The sequence below is a fragment of the Schistocerca gregaria genome, chromosome 5 (genome assembly GCF_023897955.1).
Source record: "Schistocerca gregaria isolate iqSchGreg1 chromosome 5, iqSchGreg1.2, whole genome shotgun sequence".
Taxonomy (NCBI): domain Eukaryota; kingdom Metazoa; phylum Arthropoda; class Insecta; order Orthoptera; family Acrididae; genus Schistocerca; species Schistocerca gregaria.
The window spans coordinates 475,148,611-475,167,780 of NC_064924.1; the positions used below are offsets into that span (position 1 = coordinate 475,148,611).

The 19,170-nt window shown below is 40.2% G+C and overlaps 1 protein-coding gene across 2 annotated transcripts in view; it reads right to left on the reverse strand.

The window, feature by feature from the left end:
• Nucleotides 1–19,170, reverse strand: part of LOC126272574 (uncharacterized) — a 123,438-nt gene that overhangs the window by 22,628 nt on the left and 81,640 nt on the right. For both annotated transcript variants that reach the window (XM_049975498.1, XM_049975497.1), the window contains exon 3: nt 17,815–18,129. In XM_049975498.1, coding sequence (XP_049831455.1) covers nt 17,815–18,129 — 315 coding nt within the window. The remainder of the gene's footprint in view (nt 1–17,814; nt 18,130–19,170) is intronic.

Consider the following 19,170-nt stretch of genomic DNA (forward strand, 5'->3'; position numbering starts at 1 on the left):
GTGCGCACAAATGGAAGCACTATACTGAATTATAGTTGAAACCTAGTAGCTGGTGTATGGTTGTATTAAGGATAGCAACGAGACATCTAATGAAAGAAAACATGAATCATAATGATATATTCTAAAATGAAAATATTAACTTTATAAAGCAGCAGTATAAATAAAGATTTTTGTATAAAGATTTGACTGTTATTGTGAAGTGTTATACTTATTTGCAGAAGTTAACATATGACTAAAGTATAGTAACTAAACCAGTTGCAAGATCATTTATTTAGGTAGGGGGATATGTGGTCTCGTGTATCACTCTGGTTGAATGATGTGTAACCCTATGTTTGCCTTTCTGATGAAAGACTCTCACAAATGATGAAAATATAAAATAAATTACTATACAAGAGAGCATAACTACTTTGTGAATTTATTATTTATTTCATGTAGCATGCTCCAACAATGCATATTGTCAATGTGGGAAGGTGATTGCAGTAATCTTATGGGAAAAAATACCTGTGTGGACATGATATTGACACTGAGTGTATCACCAGTCTTTGTTGGAGGAGTTGACCATAACTGAAACAAATGCTGAAATGGAGCAATGACTGTGTATACTTTAAAAGACAAACGAATACTGTGTTATAATTAATATTCCAATCTGTCATTTGGAACTGTCAATTCACATTCTGAACTCCGAGTTTGTCAATAATATTCACAATTCCATTATGATGATGAAAATATTTCTTATGAGAACAATATTCCATTGAATTTGAGGAATACATGAAACATATATATGAGAAGTGTTGTTATAATTATTTCAAGAAAATTGTAAATTGTCTTCTATCATTGACTTCATGGATATATTGCAGAATCAAGTGAAGAAGACTGAGCTAGCTGTGGTCTATGAAGCAAATGTCACATACCAGAATAATATTTTAATAGTCGCTGCTTGAAACAAATCTAAACTTTAAAGTATCAAGTGTAATTCTACAAGCCAGAAAAAAGTATGAACTATCAGTGAGTTCATATAATTATGGTATAGTCTGTACTTTTCTGAAAATGTGGGAAGCAGGTCACCTAAGAACTAAAATAATCAACAAATTCCTATCTACTAATCAATTCCCAGATGCCTTACAACTAATGTATGCATTACTTGTTCATAAAATAGGAACCCCAATGAAGTCTCAGGCTACAGGCTTATCTACATAATTCTAGTCCTGACTAAATTCTGGTATTCATAGGTTAAAACAGTGTGTTGTATTTTGGAGTACTTGCATATAAAAACTATGTATTCAGTATATATGTATTTGCACCACTGTGTGTTACACACAGATATCTGTGCATCTTCATGTCCTCCTTGACATGTTGCAGGAATTAATCTTTGTGATGCTCAAAATAAATCTGAAAGTGACAGAATTTAGAAGTTTGAGGATGAATAACCTGTTCTCCTCCACAACTAAGTGGCCAGCATGTTTGACTATGTGCGGAACCCTGATTCAATATCCAGTATTGTCAAGGAATTTTTCTTTCATGGAAGGTGTGACGTGGGAAAATCCCAGTCTTGTTATGCCTATTGTGGATTCAGCTGTTAAGTAATGGCTACAATGTCTGAAAAACTGATAATGACTGGGAGAGCAGTATGCTGGCCTAACGACCTTCCATGCTGTATCCAAATTATTCGATTTTCAAAGGACGCTGTAGCAGCCAGTCAGTATTATATAGGCTAGTAGCAAAGATTGTTGGATGAATTATCTGAAAATAACATGTAGCAATGAGTTGCAGATTGCCATACTTTGTTGGCACTGTTTTCTAATCCAAGTCTTGCTCAACAGTGTTATTTTATGATGAATGTGCAATATGTCTAAGGAAAAACATGCATGAGTTGTTATGAGATGGTAATTTGGAATAGCATATCATCACAAGAATATGTGAATGAAAATACCATATTTTAAGGATATGTGAAGGCAAATTTTTATTTGGGCACATTGTAAATGTGATTAACACCTGTGTTCAAAGATGAGGTAATCATGACTCGTCCAGTTACAGCAGGATGGAACTCCAGCACACTTTGCTATTGAGGTGCTACTAACATAATCCAGCACTTGCATCTGTGTTGTCTCAGTGATATTGTCCATTTGTCTATTTCATTCATTCATACATACACACATTGTTTTACTAAAATGCCATAGTGAAGGAGAGCCATCAGGGTTGATGGAGAAGTCCTGTGCTGCCTCAGTGTTGCTCATGAGCAGCACCCACCACACACACACACACACAGACACACACACACACACACACACACACACACACACACACACACACACACACACACACACACACACACACATATATATATATATATATATATATATATATATATATATATATATATATATACACACTTTAAAATTTTACTTTTGTTTGGGGGCAATGCCCATCATTGTCCCAAAAAATAATTCCAATCCCCCAGTTCCAATCAAGGTTTTGATGTGGTTTTTCCTAGGTTGTCAAAGTGAATGCTGGAACTAGTCATCCAGCTTTCATATATCTGTAATTGGGACTCACTGTCCTTTGTTCCACTACCAGCTAACCTGTTACTTGGATGAAAAGAACCAAAACTTTATAAAATAGTTCCAATCCCCTTCCCTGGTTCTGATCAAGGTTTTAGGAAGGTTCCTCTTAGTTGAAAGCAAATGTTGGAATAGACAGTTCCCTCCCATTTATATGCAATCTGAAAACCTCTCTGACCCATTAACATATTGCTTCATATTTGAATAAAAGAAGTGAGGCTCTATAATATGCCAGTTCTCAAGCAGCCTATACTATCCCTTGGACTAGAGAGTGAAAAGTGCCAAAAAGAAGTATGAGGTGGTTCTCCAAAGAGATTGGTACATTCAATAGTCAATGGCTTATTTTGTCCAGAAAAATAACAGTGTGTAATGGAAAATATCTATATAAAATCTAAAAAAATATTTAGTAGTGCCTTTTTAAGTTATCAGTGCCTGTATTGAACTATCAGATCACAATATTTTAGATACTGCCTGGAAACAGAATGGGGGAGACAATATGGACAAAAATCAACTCAGTCACTAGCACAATAACTTTCTGGTAGGCTATAAGACCTGGGGACATAATGTGATCCGTATACTAACTAACAAGCTTAATAATCTATGCAACAAAATGTCAAGTAATTCCCATATTTATTTATGTGCTACTGCATGTCTTATTTAGTTTTATGTTTTGGCATAAAGATCAGATCATTGATCAGATACAGGTAGCCTAGAAAATGTTATTTTATCAGTTGAATTAAATTCTCTGAAACAAATCAAAAGGGAGTGTAATCAACTAAATATTAAAATATGTTCAGGATTGCTGAACCTGCAGTTTAATGAATAATGAAAAATAAAAATATATGGCACAGTAAGATTCAAATGTAGATCTCCTAGTTGAATTGACCAGTCATCTTTTTTTTTCCAGCCATATTACATTCACCTAATCCTTGCACTTCAGCCCATAGTTGCACTCAACATAATCAAATTCATTGGCATTGGTTCTTCAACTGTACTGTCATCTAAAGCATGGCTATTTTAGCCACAACAAGACAAAATACATTTTCTCAAGAAATGATAACTTGTTCTTAATGTACAGATAATTCTTCTCTAAATTGATCACTTGCCAGTAAATATGGCCTCTTCTATGTAAAACTGTCTTTTTAATTTTTTTATCTAATTTTATTGAATTTCTTTTGAAATTTACACTCTTGAGCATATCACTTCTTGAGTTAAAATAAAACCTTTGTACAGTTTGAAACGATATTTCCTACAATAGAGCTAACTAAAAATAACTTATTTAGACATCTTCTCTTAAAAAAAGATACAAGAACTGACCCACAGAATTACAGACTAGTGTCCTTAACATTGTTTGCTGCAGAATTCTGGATCTTATTCTGACTGTAATAAATTTCCTAGACCTTATGTCACCAAATCATTATGGTTTTAGAAAGCATCACTCATGCAAAATTCGGCTTGCCCTTTTCTCACCAGATATACACAGCACAGTATGTTGTCCTTAACCGTTAACAGTACATGTTCATCAGAGACAAGGGTAATGTCAGTAGTGCCTCACGGAAGTTTGTTAGGACCACTATTATTCCCTATACGAGCAAACGATGTGTCTGACAGGGTGGGCAGTAATTTGTAGTAGTTTGCTGATGATGCTGTGGTGTATAAGAAAGTGTTGAAGTTGAGTGACTGTAGGAGGAAACAAGATGACTTAGACAAACGTTCTAGTTGGTTCAACAAATGTACCTAGGTCTAAAAATAGAAAATTGTAATTAATGTGGATGAGTAGGAAACAGACCTGTAATGTTTGGATACAGCATTAGTGGTGTCCTGCTTGATACAGTCACATTGTTAAACTATATGGTTGTAACGCTGCAAAGCAAATATGTTAGGATTGTGGCAGGGAAGGCATATGGTAAACTTCAGTTCATTGGGAGAATTTTAGGAAAGTGTGGTTCATTGATAAAGGAGACCACACATAGGATGCTAGTGTGACCTATTCTTTTGGGATCTGCATCAGGTTGGATTGAAAGAAGATAGTGAGGCGGTCTGCTAGATTTGTTATTTGTAGGTTCGAACAAAAAGCAAGAGTTATGGAGATGCTTTGAGATCTCAAATGGGAATCCATAGAGGAAAGATAACATTCTTTTTGACGATCACTATTGAGAAAACTTACAGAACAGACATTTTAAGCTGACTGCAGAGTGATTCTACTGCCAGCAACATACATTTTGCATAAGGACCACCAAGATAAGATATGAGACATTAGGGCTCATATGTAGGCATGTAGACAATCATTTTTCCTTTGCTCTGTTTGTGAATGGTATAGGAAAGGAAATGACTAGTAGTGGTATAAGGTACTATCTGCCATGCACCATACAGTGACTTTTTGAGTATGTAAGTAGATGTAGATGTAAATAAAACAGAAAGAAACTTCCACATGGGAAAAATATATTAAAAATAAAGATTCCAAGACTTACCAAGCGGGAAAGCGCCGGCAGACAGGCACATGAACAAAACACACAAACACACACACAGAATTACAAGCTTTCGCAACTGGCAGTTGCTTCGTCAGGAAGGAAGGAAGGAGAGGGAAAAATGAAAGGGTGTGGGTTTTAAGGGAGAGGGTAAGGAGTCATTCCAATCCCGGGAGCGGAAAGACTTCCCTTAGGGGAAAAAAAAAGGACAGGTATACACTCGCACACACACACACACACATATCCATCCGCACATACACAGACACAAGCAGACATATTTAAAGCTGCTTGTGTCTGTGTATGTGCGGATGGATATGTGTGTTTGTGTGTGTGCGAGTGTATACCTGTCCTTTTTTTTCCCCTAAGGGAAGTCTTTCCGCTCCCGGGATTGGAATGACTCCTTACCCTCTCCCTTAAAACCCACACCCTTTCATTTTTCCCTCTCCTTCCTTCCTTCCTGACGAAGCAACTGCCAGTTGCGAAAGCTTGTAATTCTGTGTGTGTGTTTGTGTGTTTTGTTCATGTGCCTGTCTGCCGGCGCTTTCCCGCTTGGTAAGTAGATGTAGATGTAGACATTAAAGAGACTTCAACAGAAAACAATATCATTAGCTCGCAATCAAATTTTCTGAAATCCCACCAAATTAATTACAAAAATTATTAGATTTTACTGATTGAATTTACATAATGTGGAACTGTTTTTTTTCCCTGTATTATAAAATTTTGCATGCATTCTTTTATTTAGTAAGTGAGCTTACTGTGAAAATAGGCTACAGCATTACATTTATTTTAAACATAATAGAAACAGAACTTTTCTTTGCAAAATGTATTATTTATAGTAACCTAAAATCCACGTGAAACTTTTACTCTTTGCAGTAGCAAACCGCCGGCTGTTGTGGCCGAGTAGTTCTAGGCGCTTGAGTCTGGAACCGCGTGATCGCTACGGTTGCAGGTTCGAATCCTGCCTCGGGAATGGATGTGTGTGATGTCCTTAGATTAGTTAGGTTCAAGTTGTTCTAAGTTCTAGGGGACTGATGACCTCAGCTGTTAAGTCTCATAGTGCTCAGAGCCATTTGAGCCAGTAGCAGACCATGACTATTCTGATTTCAAAATATAGTCACAAACTATTAGGCCATCTGATACCACCTCCAGACTGGAAAAAGATATTCAGTGGCACTAACACTTTCTTCACAGTTTTGTGATCATACAACCAAATGTCATCGCTTTGGGAAAAGCACCGCCAGTAGAATGGATATGACCTGCCTTAGCGATGTGAATCAATAAAATTAAGTTCACAGACATGGAACGAAAGGAATCAATAAGGATGGAACCAACAGAATGCATCAATGTTACATATCAGAGGAAAGTCTCTTGTTGTTTGAAAAATTGGGGGAAAAAACAGATGGCACTGAATATTTGAGTCGGTCATGGAATTGCTCAAATGACATTATACGTGCCCCCCCCCCCCCCCATTCCCCCCGCCCCTACTTCCTCTTCCACCAACCATGGAGTGTTATGGTTTAATGCAGCAAGATGTCCAAGCAGATTTTGTTTTCGATAACATTGTTTCTTTTTGTAAGCCCACAAGACAAAATATTAGACACTCCATTAGAAGAGCACACTAATCACGCTGGAGTGCTGTAGATGGCACAGAACTTGAACACAGAGTCATGTGACCCTCTTCTGCTGATTTGCTCATAGTTATGAAGTGGTATGTATCTGTCTCAGTTGTAGTAGAATAAGATTGGCCCGGCTGGAACCATGAGACAATGGCAAAAAGTAACTATCGTATTTGGACTTGGATGCTAGGTGTTGACTGCACAAATGGCCAAATGGTGTGTTTAAACCACAGTGTGTAGAAGGTGTAGCTCAAGCTGGAGGCTGGTCTGTGATATTTTGGGAGTATTCTTTCATGACATGACTTGGGACCAACAATAAGTTTACTGTGGATGTTACATGATTGTGTGGTGTCTGTTCATCAGATGCCTAGCTAGGCAATGGATCCCCCTTCTTCAGAGTGGATGCACAATCGCATCCAACCTTCTGTGGGAATCTCAGAGTAGCGAACAGGAGTATAATGGACAGGGACTGCGGATAAGTGGCACTCAGTGGGAATGTGGATCGGCCATAAGGCATGCCAAGATAGTCCGTGCAGTTGTGATAATGCTGTGTCCCAGATGGCACAGCGGTTATCACGCTTGCCAAGTAAGCAGGAGATCCTGGATTTGAGTCCCAGTCAGGTACACAGTTTCGTTTGGCGCTGCTGATTCCCCATAAAATCCTGCTGCAGCTGACAGCAATGATTCCCTTCAATTTACATTACTGTGAATGATCATTTCAACATTTCCGGTGACAAAAGATTGCTCTTTCTTTTGCATTTTCATGTTGAGTACACAATGACCACTACTACCACCTTCCATGATGTCTACAGGGCTGCAATCATACGTTCCTCACATGACAAACACTCAGATACTCCATTGCACGCCAAATGGTCTGTTAAATCACCTAATCTTAATCATGTAGTAAATGTGTAGGACATTTGCTCTCACCCTTCTGTCCATCTCATTTTCCCCACTCTCTCTGGCCTTGAGCTTTATTTTGCTATTCTGTATTGGTGTTCTAATCATAAACCAAAATGCCATAAATACAACCTTCCTGTTTACTAATAATGTTTAATGTTTATTACAGTTACGTTTAAAAATTCGACGTAAATTGGGAGGGAACATTTTGAGATTTTTGGTAACAATGTATTCCCTTTATATGATACACACAAACGCACTGACAAATCCACAACCACAACCACTCTTGCATTTTCTCAGCTGATTGAAACTGATGTCCACGCAAACCACAATCAGTGTGTAGCGCTAAGAAGACACTGTGCATAAATTGCGACATGCCATAAATTCAAAATGCTGAGGAGTTCTGTCAGATGGAATCATCCCATTGCACTATAATGCCTGGCCCCACACTGGCAGTAAGATGAAGGCTACGCTACAGCGATTTGGTTGGGAAGTCCTGTAGCATCCTGTGTATAGCTTGGATCTTTCACTGTGTGACTCTCACATTGTTGCCGACCTGAATAAAACCATGTCTGTCGGACAAGGAGGTGCAAGAACAGGTACTGTTGTGGATCCGTCAGTGGGTAACTGTGTTCTACAAAACTGGAACTGATCATCACGTCTCCCGGTGCGACAAAGTCTTAATACATGTAATGATTACTTTTGAATGGAACCATTCCACTGTCTTGATGAAGTGGGCGTTCGGTTTTCATTTGACAGCCTCTTGTACATTTCACCAGCAACTTCATACGGACATATGCCCTATTCCGAATGGTTTCAGAGGAAGAACACACACATTTAATACCGTAACACTTTTGTATGTTCATCTTGAATAACTGGAAAACCGCACCCTCGAGCGAAAACGTGTCACAGGACAAAATTAAACTACATTAAATTTCCTACAATAAAGGTCATATTCTTTTTTTTCTCTAGAACTAATGGTTTGTGCGAAGAGAGCGCGAGATTGTTGAAAAACTCGCTCGACGCGCATGCGCTGTTGCTTACGAAGTTTCTGTAGGCCAATTTGAGGTAGTTTTCCGACTTGATAGACCAAAAGTGTCCCGTATCAAACTGTTCCTCCCAACGTGTTACCTCAATACGTTGCCTCAAATTGGCTACAAAAACTACGTAAGCTACAGCGTAAGCGCGTCGAGCGAGTTTTTCAACATTCTCGCGCTCTCTTCGTCAAACCATTAGTTCTAGAGAAAAAAAATGAATAGGACCTCTTTTGTAGGAAATTTAATGTAGTTTATATATTACTGCGACACGTTTTCGCTGGAGGGTGCGGTTTTCGAGTTATTCAAGATAAACGTAAAAAAGTTATATATAATGTGTTCTATCTTGGAAACCATTCGGAATAGGGCATACGTCCATATGAAGTTCTTTGTTCACAATCGCTAATACTATCACCCCTCAAGGCATGAGCCTTTCCTCCTGAGTCACCCTGTGTGTGTGTGTGTGTGTGTGTGTATTAAAATATTCAAATATACATGTATTACAGAAATAGGTGTCTAAAAACACACGTTGTTAGGATACAACATTGTGTCCAAATTTCAAAGTTGTCGGTCAAGAACTTTTGGTGACACACGATTTTGAACAAATGAATATTTGCCGTGTTTTACAGACTATAAGACACACCTTAGTTTTCAATCAATTTTTTAAAAATTTAACATTTTTATTATCAGACTTCAAAGCAAGATTAAAAAAGTTCTTAGTTTATAAAACTGAACTGGCCTTTAAAATCCCTGAAAATCCTTATCTGAACTTTCTTCTTCTTCTTCTTCTTCTTCTTCTTCTTCTTCCTCTTAGTCGTCATTGTTGTCCTCTTCATACACAGGCATAAGATGGTCTTCAGCGCCATCGAGAGCGTTACTTATACCGTACTTCTTGAAAGATTTAACAACAATATCTTCTCTCACTCTAGATCACGACTGTTTTATCCAGTGGCATGCTTATGTGATTGCAGGCCGTTTTAAGGTTCTCTTCGGCTTGAATCCATGTTGGGTTTCATCCATCTTGTCATATACGCTTTAAATGATTTATTTGTTGAGACATCAGGAGGTTGAAATTGTGAAGTAAGTCCTCCCGTAATAAAAGCAAGCTCTGTATTTCCCTGTCTCAATTTCTCTTTCGCAGTTTTTCAAATGACTACTTGGGGTAAATTTAGTACCGATAGCACATCCCGAAAGGACAGCAATGTAGTGCATTTTTTCATGTCCACTTGTTTTTATAGTTACAGTTCTGTTATTCGGCACATCAAATGTCAGAGGAGTTCCGTCCATATCTGCTATTGGGCTTAGTTCTACACTGGTTTTCTTTCGATGCTGAAAATTAAAGCAATGAAAAGATAATATTTTCGCTTCTTTCTCTTGTGGGATTCTCTGAGATATTTTGGTTTGTGTTCGCACGCCAAGTCCATGATGCTTCATAAACCTTAGAACCAACCAACTCCACCATTAATGTCTTAAGTTCCACTGTAGCGCTAGCTTACGAGCGTGTATTTGAATCATTTATGTATTAATTGCAATGCTTTTTTGACGGTGTCCTTGAAACCATTCAATAGCGTCATCTTCTAGTTTTGGCCATTTTGTATTCAGTCCTCTATTTGCACATTTAGTCTTCCTCAGTATTTTTTTTCCAGTTCTTTACTAGCCGGCCAATCGTTGGTGGAGGGCCGAAATGACGTTCAGCTGTTCTATTTTCATGTCCTTCGGCATGTGCTATTACTTTCAATTTATAGCCCGCATCATATGTACATCTTTTATGTTTTTCCATTACGAAACTAGCTACTAACAAAAATATTGTACTGTTACCAGTAACTCAAATCACTTTCAGTTCCAGTTTACTGATACTGTGGACTGCAATGACGCATTATAGGCTATACACCGTTATGGGTTTGTGATGGCAGGGAGGGAGGGCGACAGTTTTAGCAAGCTGGTGAATCCACACAACTCGTGTCGACACATCGGTGCACAGTTGCTGTCAGTTGTCTCCAATGTTGCCAGATACACGCAGGTTTCCCGCGGCATGGTCATTTTTAAGACTGGCGAGAGCTTTAAATCAAACACCAGACATTTTTATATTAACTTCGAATATAAGATGCACCTGAAATTTGGAGGCAGTTTTTCGAAGAAAAAAGTGCGTCTGTAGTCCGTAAAATACGACATATTATTATTATTATTATTATTATTTGTAGATCAATTAAGGGTCTGAAAGGCAAAAGAAAATTAAAGGGCATAGTGGGCGCCGGGAGTCGAACTCACAATCACCTATAAATAGCGTCGCGAGATCAGGAACAGTACAATCCGGTTCGAGCCATGTGAAGGAGCCGACTGCCTGGGTCATGGAATTATTGTGGAAAAAAACACTATCCTGCTCGACCAGTGTTACACCATTAATCAGTCACGCCGAGAAAACCCGAGAGATCACATGTATTCCAGTCGACACTGAAAAAAGACTTCTCTAAACCCACAAATGCAGGAAATAGTGGTTTGCCTTTACTTAACCTATCTCCTAAGATAAGTCGAACAGTCACTTTTGCTTTGTGTGTTCCTACATTTCTCTGGAACCCAAAGCGATCTTCTCCTAGGTCGGTTTTTACCAGTTTTTACATTCTTCTGTAAATAATTCGCCTCAGTATTTCGCTAGTATAAGCTATTAAATGGGTAGTTAGGTAATATTTACACCCGTCAGCACCCACCTTCATTATAACTGTATTCATTACATTCTCCTTGATGTCAGAGAGTATCTCACCAGTCACATGCATCTTGCTCTCAACACGGAATTTTTCTGTGACATGTGGCTCTCCCAGTAATCCAAACAGTTCTGAGGGAACTTCATCTATTCCAGGGACCTTGTTTTGACGTAGGTCCAGTGGTTCAAAAAATGGTTCAAATGGCTTTGAGCACTATGGGACTTAACTACTGTGGTCATCAGTCCCCTAGAACTTAGAACTACTTAAACCTAACTAACCTAAGGACATCAGACACATCCATGCCCGAGGCAGGATTCGAACCTGCGACCGTAGCAGTCGCGTGGTTCCGGACTGCGCGCCTAGAACCGCTAGACCACCGCAGCCGGCGTAGGTCCAGTGCTCTGTGCAATTATTCTCGCAGTATCATGCGTTCAATCTCTACTTTATCTACTTCCTCTTCGCTTTCCTTAGTATTGCCTTCAAGTCTGTTTCTCTCGTGTAGGCCTTTTGTATATTCCTTCTCCCTTGCAGCTTTCCGTTCTTTCCTTAGTAAAAGCTTGATGTCTGAGATCGTGGTAATGACGTAGCTTCTTTTACACATTCCAGAGGTCTCTCTAATTTTGCTATAGTGTCTTTCCCCTAGTTAAGCACGCTTCTACATTCACGCGTTACTCGTCTAGGATTCCTGCTTTGCCATTTTACACTTCCTGTCAATCTCAATTTTTAGACGTTTGTACGTATTGCCTCCCGTCCGCTTCATTTGTTGCATTTTTTATATTTTCTCTTTTCGTCAATAAGATTCAGTATGTAGTCCTTTATCCAAGTATTTCTACTGGGATTTGTCCTTTCGCTCATTTGATCCTCTGCTTCCTTCACTATTTTGTCTCTCAAGGCTACCCAATCGTCTTTTGTTGTGTATCTTACCTTTATTTCAGTTAATCGTTGCCTAATCATCGCTTTGAAATTCTCAACAACTTCTAGTTCTTTCAGTTTACCCAGATCTCTTCTCCAAATTTTCTACGTTTTTGCAGTTTCTTCAATTTCAGTTTGCAGTTTATAAGCAATAAATTATGGTCACAGCCCACATCCGTCCCTGGAAACGTTTTGCAGTTTAAAATCTGGTTTTGAAATCTCTGTCTTACAATTATGTAATTTACTTGAAACCTTTCTTTGTGTCCAGACCTCTTCCAGGTATATAACCTATTTTCATGATTTATGTAGGTGGATTTCGCTATTTACGATCCGTATAGTCGTTAGACTGCAGTGCCACGTGGCGCTAATATAGTCTTGCGATGGGCAGTGGCCGTATTATTTTGGCTGATCAGCACATATGACAGAAACCTGTCGAATAAGGCACAATTTTCATTCCTAAAGTACGAGTTAAGAAAAGGGGGAGGTGGGGGGGGGGGGGGCAAATACTAAACTACTGCGGGACATTCGTTGTCCATTTCCGGTCTCTTGTAACATTTTCAAACGTCACGATGTATTAAAGGTTGCTTTAATTCTGACTAACGAGGAAAACACGGCAAGTAACATAAACCGCTCAATAGAAGAGTGGTCAAAATAAGCGAAAGCGTGTCTTCACTTATCCGTAGATAGTCGACCGTTTCTGAAAAAACACTGTCAAAATTTTCGAGGTATTTTCCATGTACTTCATATACCTTTTACCGCACCAGATCTCCTGGCGAACCGGTGCGACCGCGGTCAGCGTCACGAGTTTTTAATTTTGCGTCCCATGATCTAAACCAAATCACTACCTTTTGTTTTTCCGGTAGAAGATTGCCACGCAAATGTTTTCCAGTGGATACCGATATAACGTTGTCCTTATTCATCTACTAATTGTACGTCTGATAAAGGACTAAAAAATAAAAGAAATGAAACTGTCGTCGGTAAAATTACTGTAGTTTATCTTGATTCTTAATCGCCGGCCGCGGTAGCCGAGCTGTTCTAGTCTCTTCAGTCTGGAACTGCGCGAATGCTACGGTCGCAGGTTCGAATCCTGCCTCGGGCATGGATGTGTGTGATGTCCTTAGGTTAGTTAGGTTTAAGTAGTTCTAAGTTCTAGGGGACTGATGACCTCAGATGTTGAGTCCTATAGTGCTCAGAACCATTTGATTCTTAATCAATTGCAAGCGCCAGTTTCCGGAAAAGTGATTCCATATGCTTGGTTCATAGCGAAACGATTGCCAAAGCGCTAAATCTTCATTAATGTTAACGGTGTTTCTTTCCAGAGCGGGATGCATTCTAAGAAATGTTACTGTGGCAAACCTGCCTTCGCTCTGTGCTCATGGTGTTCGGAGTATCAGTGTTTCGAATGTTTCTATGATCAGTATCATCCAAGGGAATGCACCAGCTCTTCCTGAAGAATAAACATATGAATAAAATGCAAGAATTAATATAAGAATTGACTTGAGAACGACATAGCAGAATATGAGAATTTATAAAAGATTGTAACCCCTCAACATACCAAACACACATATACGAGGGTTGGAACTTAAATAGTGGCAACTATTTATTCACAACCGATACAAAAGAGCTACATGTTTGCACCTGTTACTGTCCTTCAGAGTAATCACCAGCGTTGTGTAGAACCCGTTGCCACCGATGTGGAAGGCGTAGAATAATGTGCGAGTGGAGCGGTCTACTACCTGTCGAATCTCTGGAACAGTTCTGAATCGAATGCTACGAAGTGGTTCCTTCATTTTTGGAATCAAATAAAAGTCACAAGGACTTAAGTCGTATTACTGTTCGTTTTTGGAGCATCACCTGCGACCAGCTTTGCGAAAGAAGCGGCGACACTTCCTGCGCAACCAACCCATCATTTTACACCGGCACATACAGCGTAAGCTGTGGCTGCTCTGTTGGGTCGACGGGACTGGGGAGTACTGTACCACCGACCATACTCCCCGGACTTAAGTCCTTGTGACTCTGATTTGATTCCGAAGATGAATGAACTACTTCGTGGCATTCGCTTCAGAATTGTTCCAGAGATTCGACAGGCAGTAAACCGCTCCATTCGCACCATCAACACAACAGACTCTGCTAACGATATAGTACGCCTTCCACAGCGCTGGCAACGGGTTCTACACAATTCTAGTTACTACTTTGAAGGACAGTAACAGGCGCAACATGTAACTCTTTTATATCGGTTGTGAATATATTGTTGTCACTATTTAAGTTCGAACCCTCGTAGTGTATAATAAATGTTTGCATTTACTGTGCAATCAATTTGTAATTGAGAAATTAATGTAACGCCCTTGCATCCCCTAATTTGATAAGAAACATTCGTGTAGTAATCTTCTAGGGACATGTAAGGTGTCAGGCAAATCCAACACCTTCCATGAAAACCCTGACATGACAAGCAAACCCAGTAGTGTGTCACATAGCTCCGAATAAATCGTGACATTAAATTAATCAAAGTAATACGAGTAACGAGTGAGCAAATGGAATACCACAGACCAGCACAAGAATGCCTAAATGCATGTCATACCTTCCCACCATGAGACAGACGCAGTTCCGAGGGGAGAAACGAGAACAGAAGCCGAGAGCAGAACCGTGTTAAGTTAGAAGGCCCTACTATAAGGGACGGACACCCACGTCGCCAGCTAACCGTTAGGACCACCCCCAGCCCATGTTAAAAGCTAGAGCCTTAGCGTGGGACTTTTTTGCGTCTCTGTTATGTCAGGACCACCCCTCCCCCCCAGCCCATGTTAAAAGCTAAAGCCCTCCAGAAAAACAGTATAGATCTTACGATAACACAAAAAGGGCCACACCACCCGCAAGTTTTAGCGTGAGACTTTTTCGCGTCTGTTACGTTAGGACCACCCCCAGCCCATGTTAAAAGATAGAGCCCTCCAGAAGAACAGTATAGATCTTACGATAACGCTAAAAGGACCACATCAGCTGCAAGTTTTAGCTTGAGACTTTTTCGCGTCTCTGTTATGTTGCAAACTTTAAAAACATTGCCCCACCACGAAAAGTATAGACAGAATTTTTGTAGGCGGAGCTTAAGGTTAACATTGAGACCCTGATTGGTCAGATGAAAACACAGCCAGATAGATTTTTTTAAAACCAACTTCGGCAAATTGTAGTAAGGAGAAGTTAGGAGAGAGTTGCTTCGGAGACGGCGAGGTGAGCGGAGCTGTGCTGCCCACCGCCCCCTGACGAACACCGACAAGGTAATGAACGCACGCTATGCCGCATAATAGCGCATAAAGCTTCACTCAGAACTGCGGAAGTCTCATCTGTTACACCCCCTTTTTACGTAATACTAGTGTTGATCGTCAATTAAAGCTCATGGTGTTCACATTTGCCACTTGAAGTAAAAATCTGAAACGCGATGATGTTTCTGTTATATAGTTATTGATAAGCCACATCAGTCACTGTAATTTACGACAAGTTAGATAAGTAATTAAAGATAATTGAGGATCACTGTAGACCATTTTGATAGTTTTCTCTCTTGTGAAACTTAATTTAAACCTAGATTATAGATGTGATATGGCATAGGTCATCCTTCAATCCATTGTAGAACTTGGAAACCCATTCAGGGAATATTCGTTCACATTTTTGTTTAACGCAGTTGGTTTTTACCATCCTGTATTAAAACATTTCCTTTTATCAATAGTGCAATTTATAAACAATGTTTTGTGAGTAGAATAAAATTTCCAATGGTAAACTTAACTGCTTTTTCGACGTTATTTTACCAGCTAACTAAAAATAGGAAAGCCTAGAACCCCTTCCACTAAATTTAGTTAGTATTAAGATTCTTTTACAGGGAGTGCAGCGGAGCTGACGCTGAAATAATTAAGTATTTGGTATTATCAATAGTCCCACTGAACTCTTCTGAATTCTACATGTCATGTGTGGTCTGACGTCTCCTTACCAGCAACAGGTCCCAAATTCAAACTAGTCAATTCCCTAAAAAGCACGCTCAGAGCGTCGTTGCGCGAAAGTGGTAGGGAGACACGATATAGAACAAACAGACACCACGCAGAATGTTAGAACATGAGTAGGTACATGAAAACAATAAACTATAAAATTTAACATAATAAATAAAAACAATAATCGCGTTTCGACGACGGGGTGAAAAATTGAAAAGACCGCGACGCTAACCAGTAAGCCTCCATGTCGTCTGATTAGATCGCACATTAAAAGACACGTAAAATGTCTTTAAAATACGTTGAAAACTTGGACTATCGTTTATTCAGAAACGGTTGAATATCTGCGGATAAGTCTAGGCTACTGCCGTTGATAAAATATCGATATATTAATACGCTGATACTTTATCCAGAAAGTATAGACATATACCGGTGATATTTTGTCTCCCCACATATCGATATCAAAATGATAATATCAAGTATTTTTAAAAATGGCTCGGAGCACTATGTGACTTAACTTCTGAGGTCATCAGTCGCCTAGAACTTATAACTAATTAAACCTAACTAACCTAAGGACATCACACACATCCATGCCCGAGGCAGGATTCGAACCTGCGACCGTAGCGGTCGCTCGGTTCCAAACTGTAGCGCCTAGAACCGCACGGTCACACCGGCCGGCAAGTATTTTTATTTTGTATTATTTTTCCCCAATTTTCGGTAAATATTTGAAGTTGTTGTTTCGAAATTGTAGAAGAATAAATACCGACAGAAACTGAAACGTTTAGCTTCACCATGCAATTTTGACACTATAAGTGCTAGGTCGCTGGCGTTGGCAGAAACGAAAAAACGGGGGAGTCGACATGAAGTGTTCCGGACAAATTCATTATGTGACGAAACCGAATGACGGACCCATCTGACCCCTTTTCTTGTACCACCTACATGCAATTAGCACTGTTAGCAAAGTTGTTATCGCCAATTGTGAACATGCATCGGTTTCCTTTCAGTTGTTGCTTTAAGGGGGATAGGCAGGCTGCTAGCATTTGTGCAGAATATCTTTTAATTAATCAGTATTAAAATAAACAGCTCTAAAACCGGCAGTGTATTTACCATGTGCAGCTGTTATTTTTGTAGGCAGCTAGTTCGTTACTTATTCCGACGATATATCGATAAATTTCGATATATTGAGAGCCAGTAATGATACCTTTTAAGTGTCGATTTATCGGATTCCCGATGTTATTAAAAATATGAGCAGTCCTAGCCGAGGTAAGTCTCCGCTTAGTTTGACTTCCCTTACACTGAGCAAGGTTCCCGGGAAATCGGGTGACGGTGCTTGCCGTGTTCTTCTCGGAAGTGAAAATCTGTTCAAATAGTTCAAATGGCTCTGAGCACTATGGAACTTAACTTCTGAGGTCATCCGTCCCCCAAGAACTTAGAACTACTTAAAACTAACTAACCTAAGGACATTACACAAATCCATGCCCAAGGCAGGATTCGAACCTGCGACCGGAGCGGTCGCGCGGTTCCAGTCTGAAGCGCCTAGAACAGCTCGGTCACTCTGGCCGGCGAAAATCTGTTCACATGAACCTTTCTGTCACACGCCTCTTTAAGATTGCTGCGCACCATGAAGGAAATTGGAAAGAGTGCGCAATTTTTTATAGTTACCTGTTGTCATCGTCGTCGTCCTCGTCCCTCTCGACCTTGATGGCGGGCGTGGTGAGAACGAGCAGCCCGTTGGTGCCGTGGCCGTGGCTGTGCTCCCTCTTGAGGACACTCGCTGCGGTCCCCACTTCCCGCTTCACCAGCGGCTGCACCCCCACGTCGCGATGCCTGCCGCCGTTGTGCATGTGGTGTTGCAGCCCGTTGCTGCTGTTGTTGTGGTTGTTGTTGAGGAAGAACTTTTGGGGCTGCTGCTGTTGTTGTTGTTGCAGCTGTTGCTGTTTCTGCCAGTCGAGGACGTTAGTCAGCAGTCTGATATACCTGCGGGTCGGATATGAAATCTGATTAAGTGCAATACGCCCACACATTTCACACATCTACATACATGTGTTCTCGATAGGACACTGTACGCCGTATCGTGAAACTTCCTATGTCAGAATGCAGAGAAATATTATTCTACAAGTACTGAAGCATTGGAAATCACTTCAGCTGATGTATTGCATCTTACTGGGTTGGTGCATAAGATCGTAGCGTTTTTCCTTAAGATTATTAAGCACAGCAGATATACACAACGTAGCCTTTAGTCATCAATAATACAGGGTGATTTATTCCACCGTGTACAAACTCTAGGGATTGATCGATGAGAGGATACGGAACAAAAAAGGTCTAATAAACTTCTGTCCGGAAATGTATTGTTTCCATGCTAGAGACCATTCATTCAATCATAATTTGTTACAGAGACTGCGGCCTAATACACGCTGTACCATGCAGCCACAGTTACAGTATGTGTTGAAAATGATTTACATGTGCCTCACCGCACGCATGGACCCGCCGTAGCATGTTCTGTCTCACACGTTCACATCGGCCAGGCTGCATCCGAACAGTATCAAAGGCAGCATGAATACACTGCTCCAGTGTCTCCACATCTGGAATGGGATCTTCATACACGACACTTTCGAGAGGCCCTCGAGACTAGAAATCGCTGGGATTGAGATCTGGTGAACGAACAGGCCAAGTAACTGGACCGCTTTGTCCGATCAATCGACCAGGGATGACACGATTGAGATGAGTCGGGACGTTAACGGCGAAGTAGGCTGGAGCAGAATCATTTAGCAGACAAATGAACCTTCGAATCATCAATGGAACTAACTTCCAGCGGGGGAAGCAAATTCAACCGCAACAAACGCCTCTAGTTCCGGCCTGTTGGGCTACGTGGAAGGAAGACTGGTCCCAAAAAAAGGCCACCAATTATACCCTACCACACATTCCGGCTCCATCGATGGTGATGATTCGCTGTCATCATACCATGGGGGTTCTGCATACTATCCCACAGATGACCGTTATGAAAATTGAAGATACCAC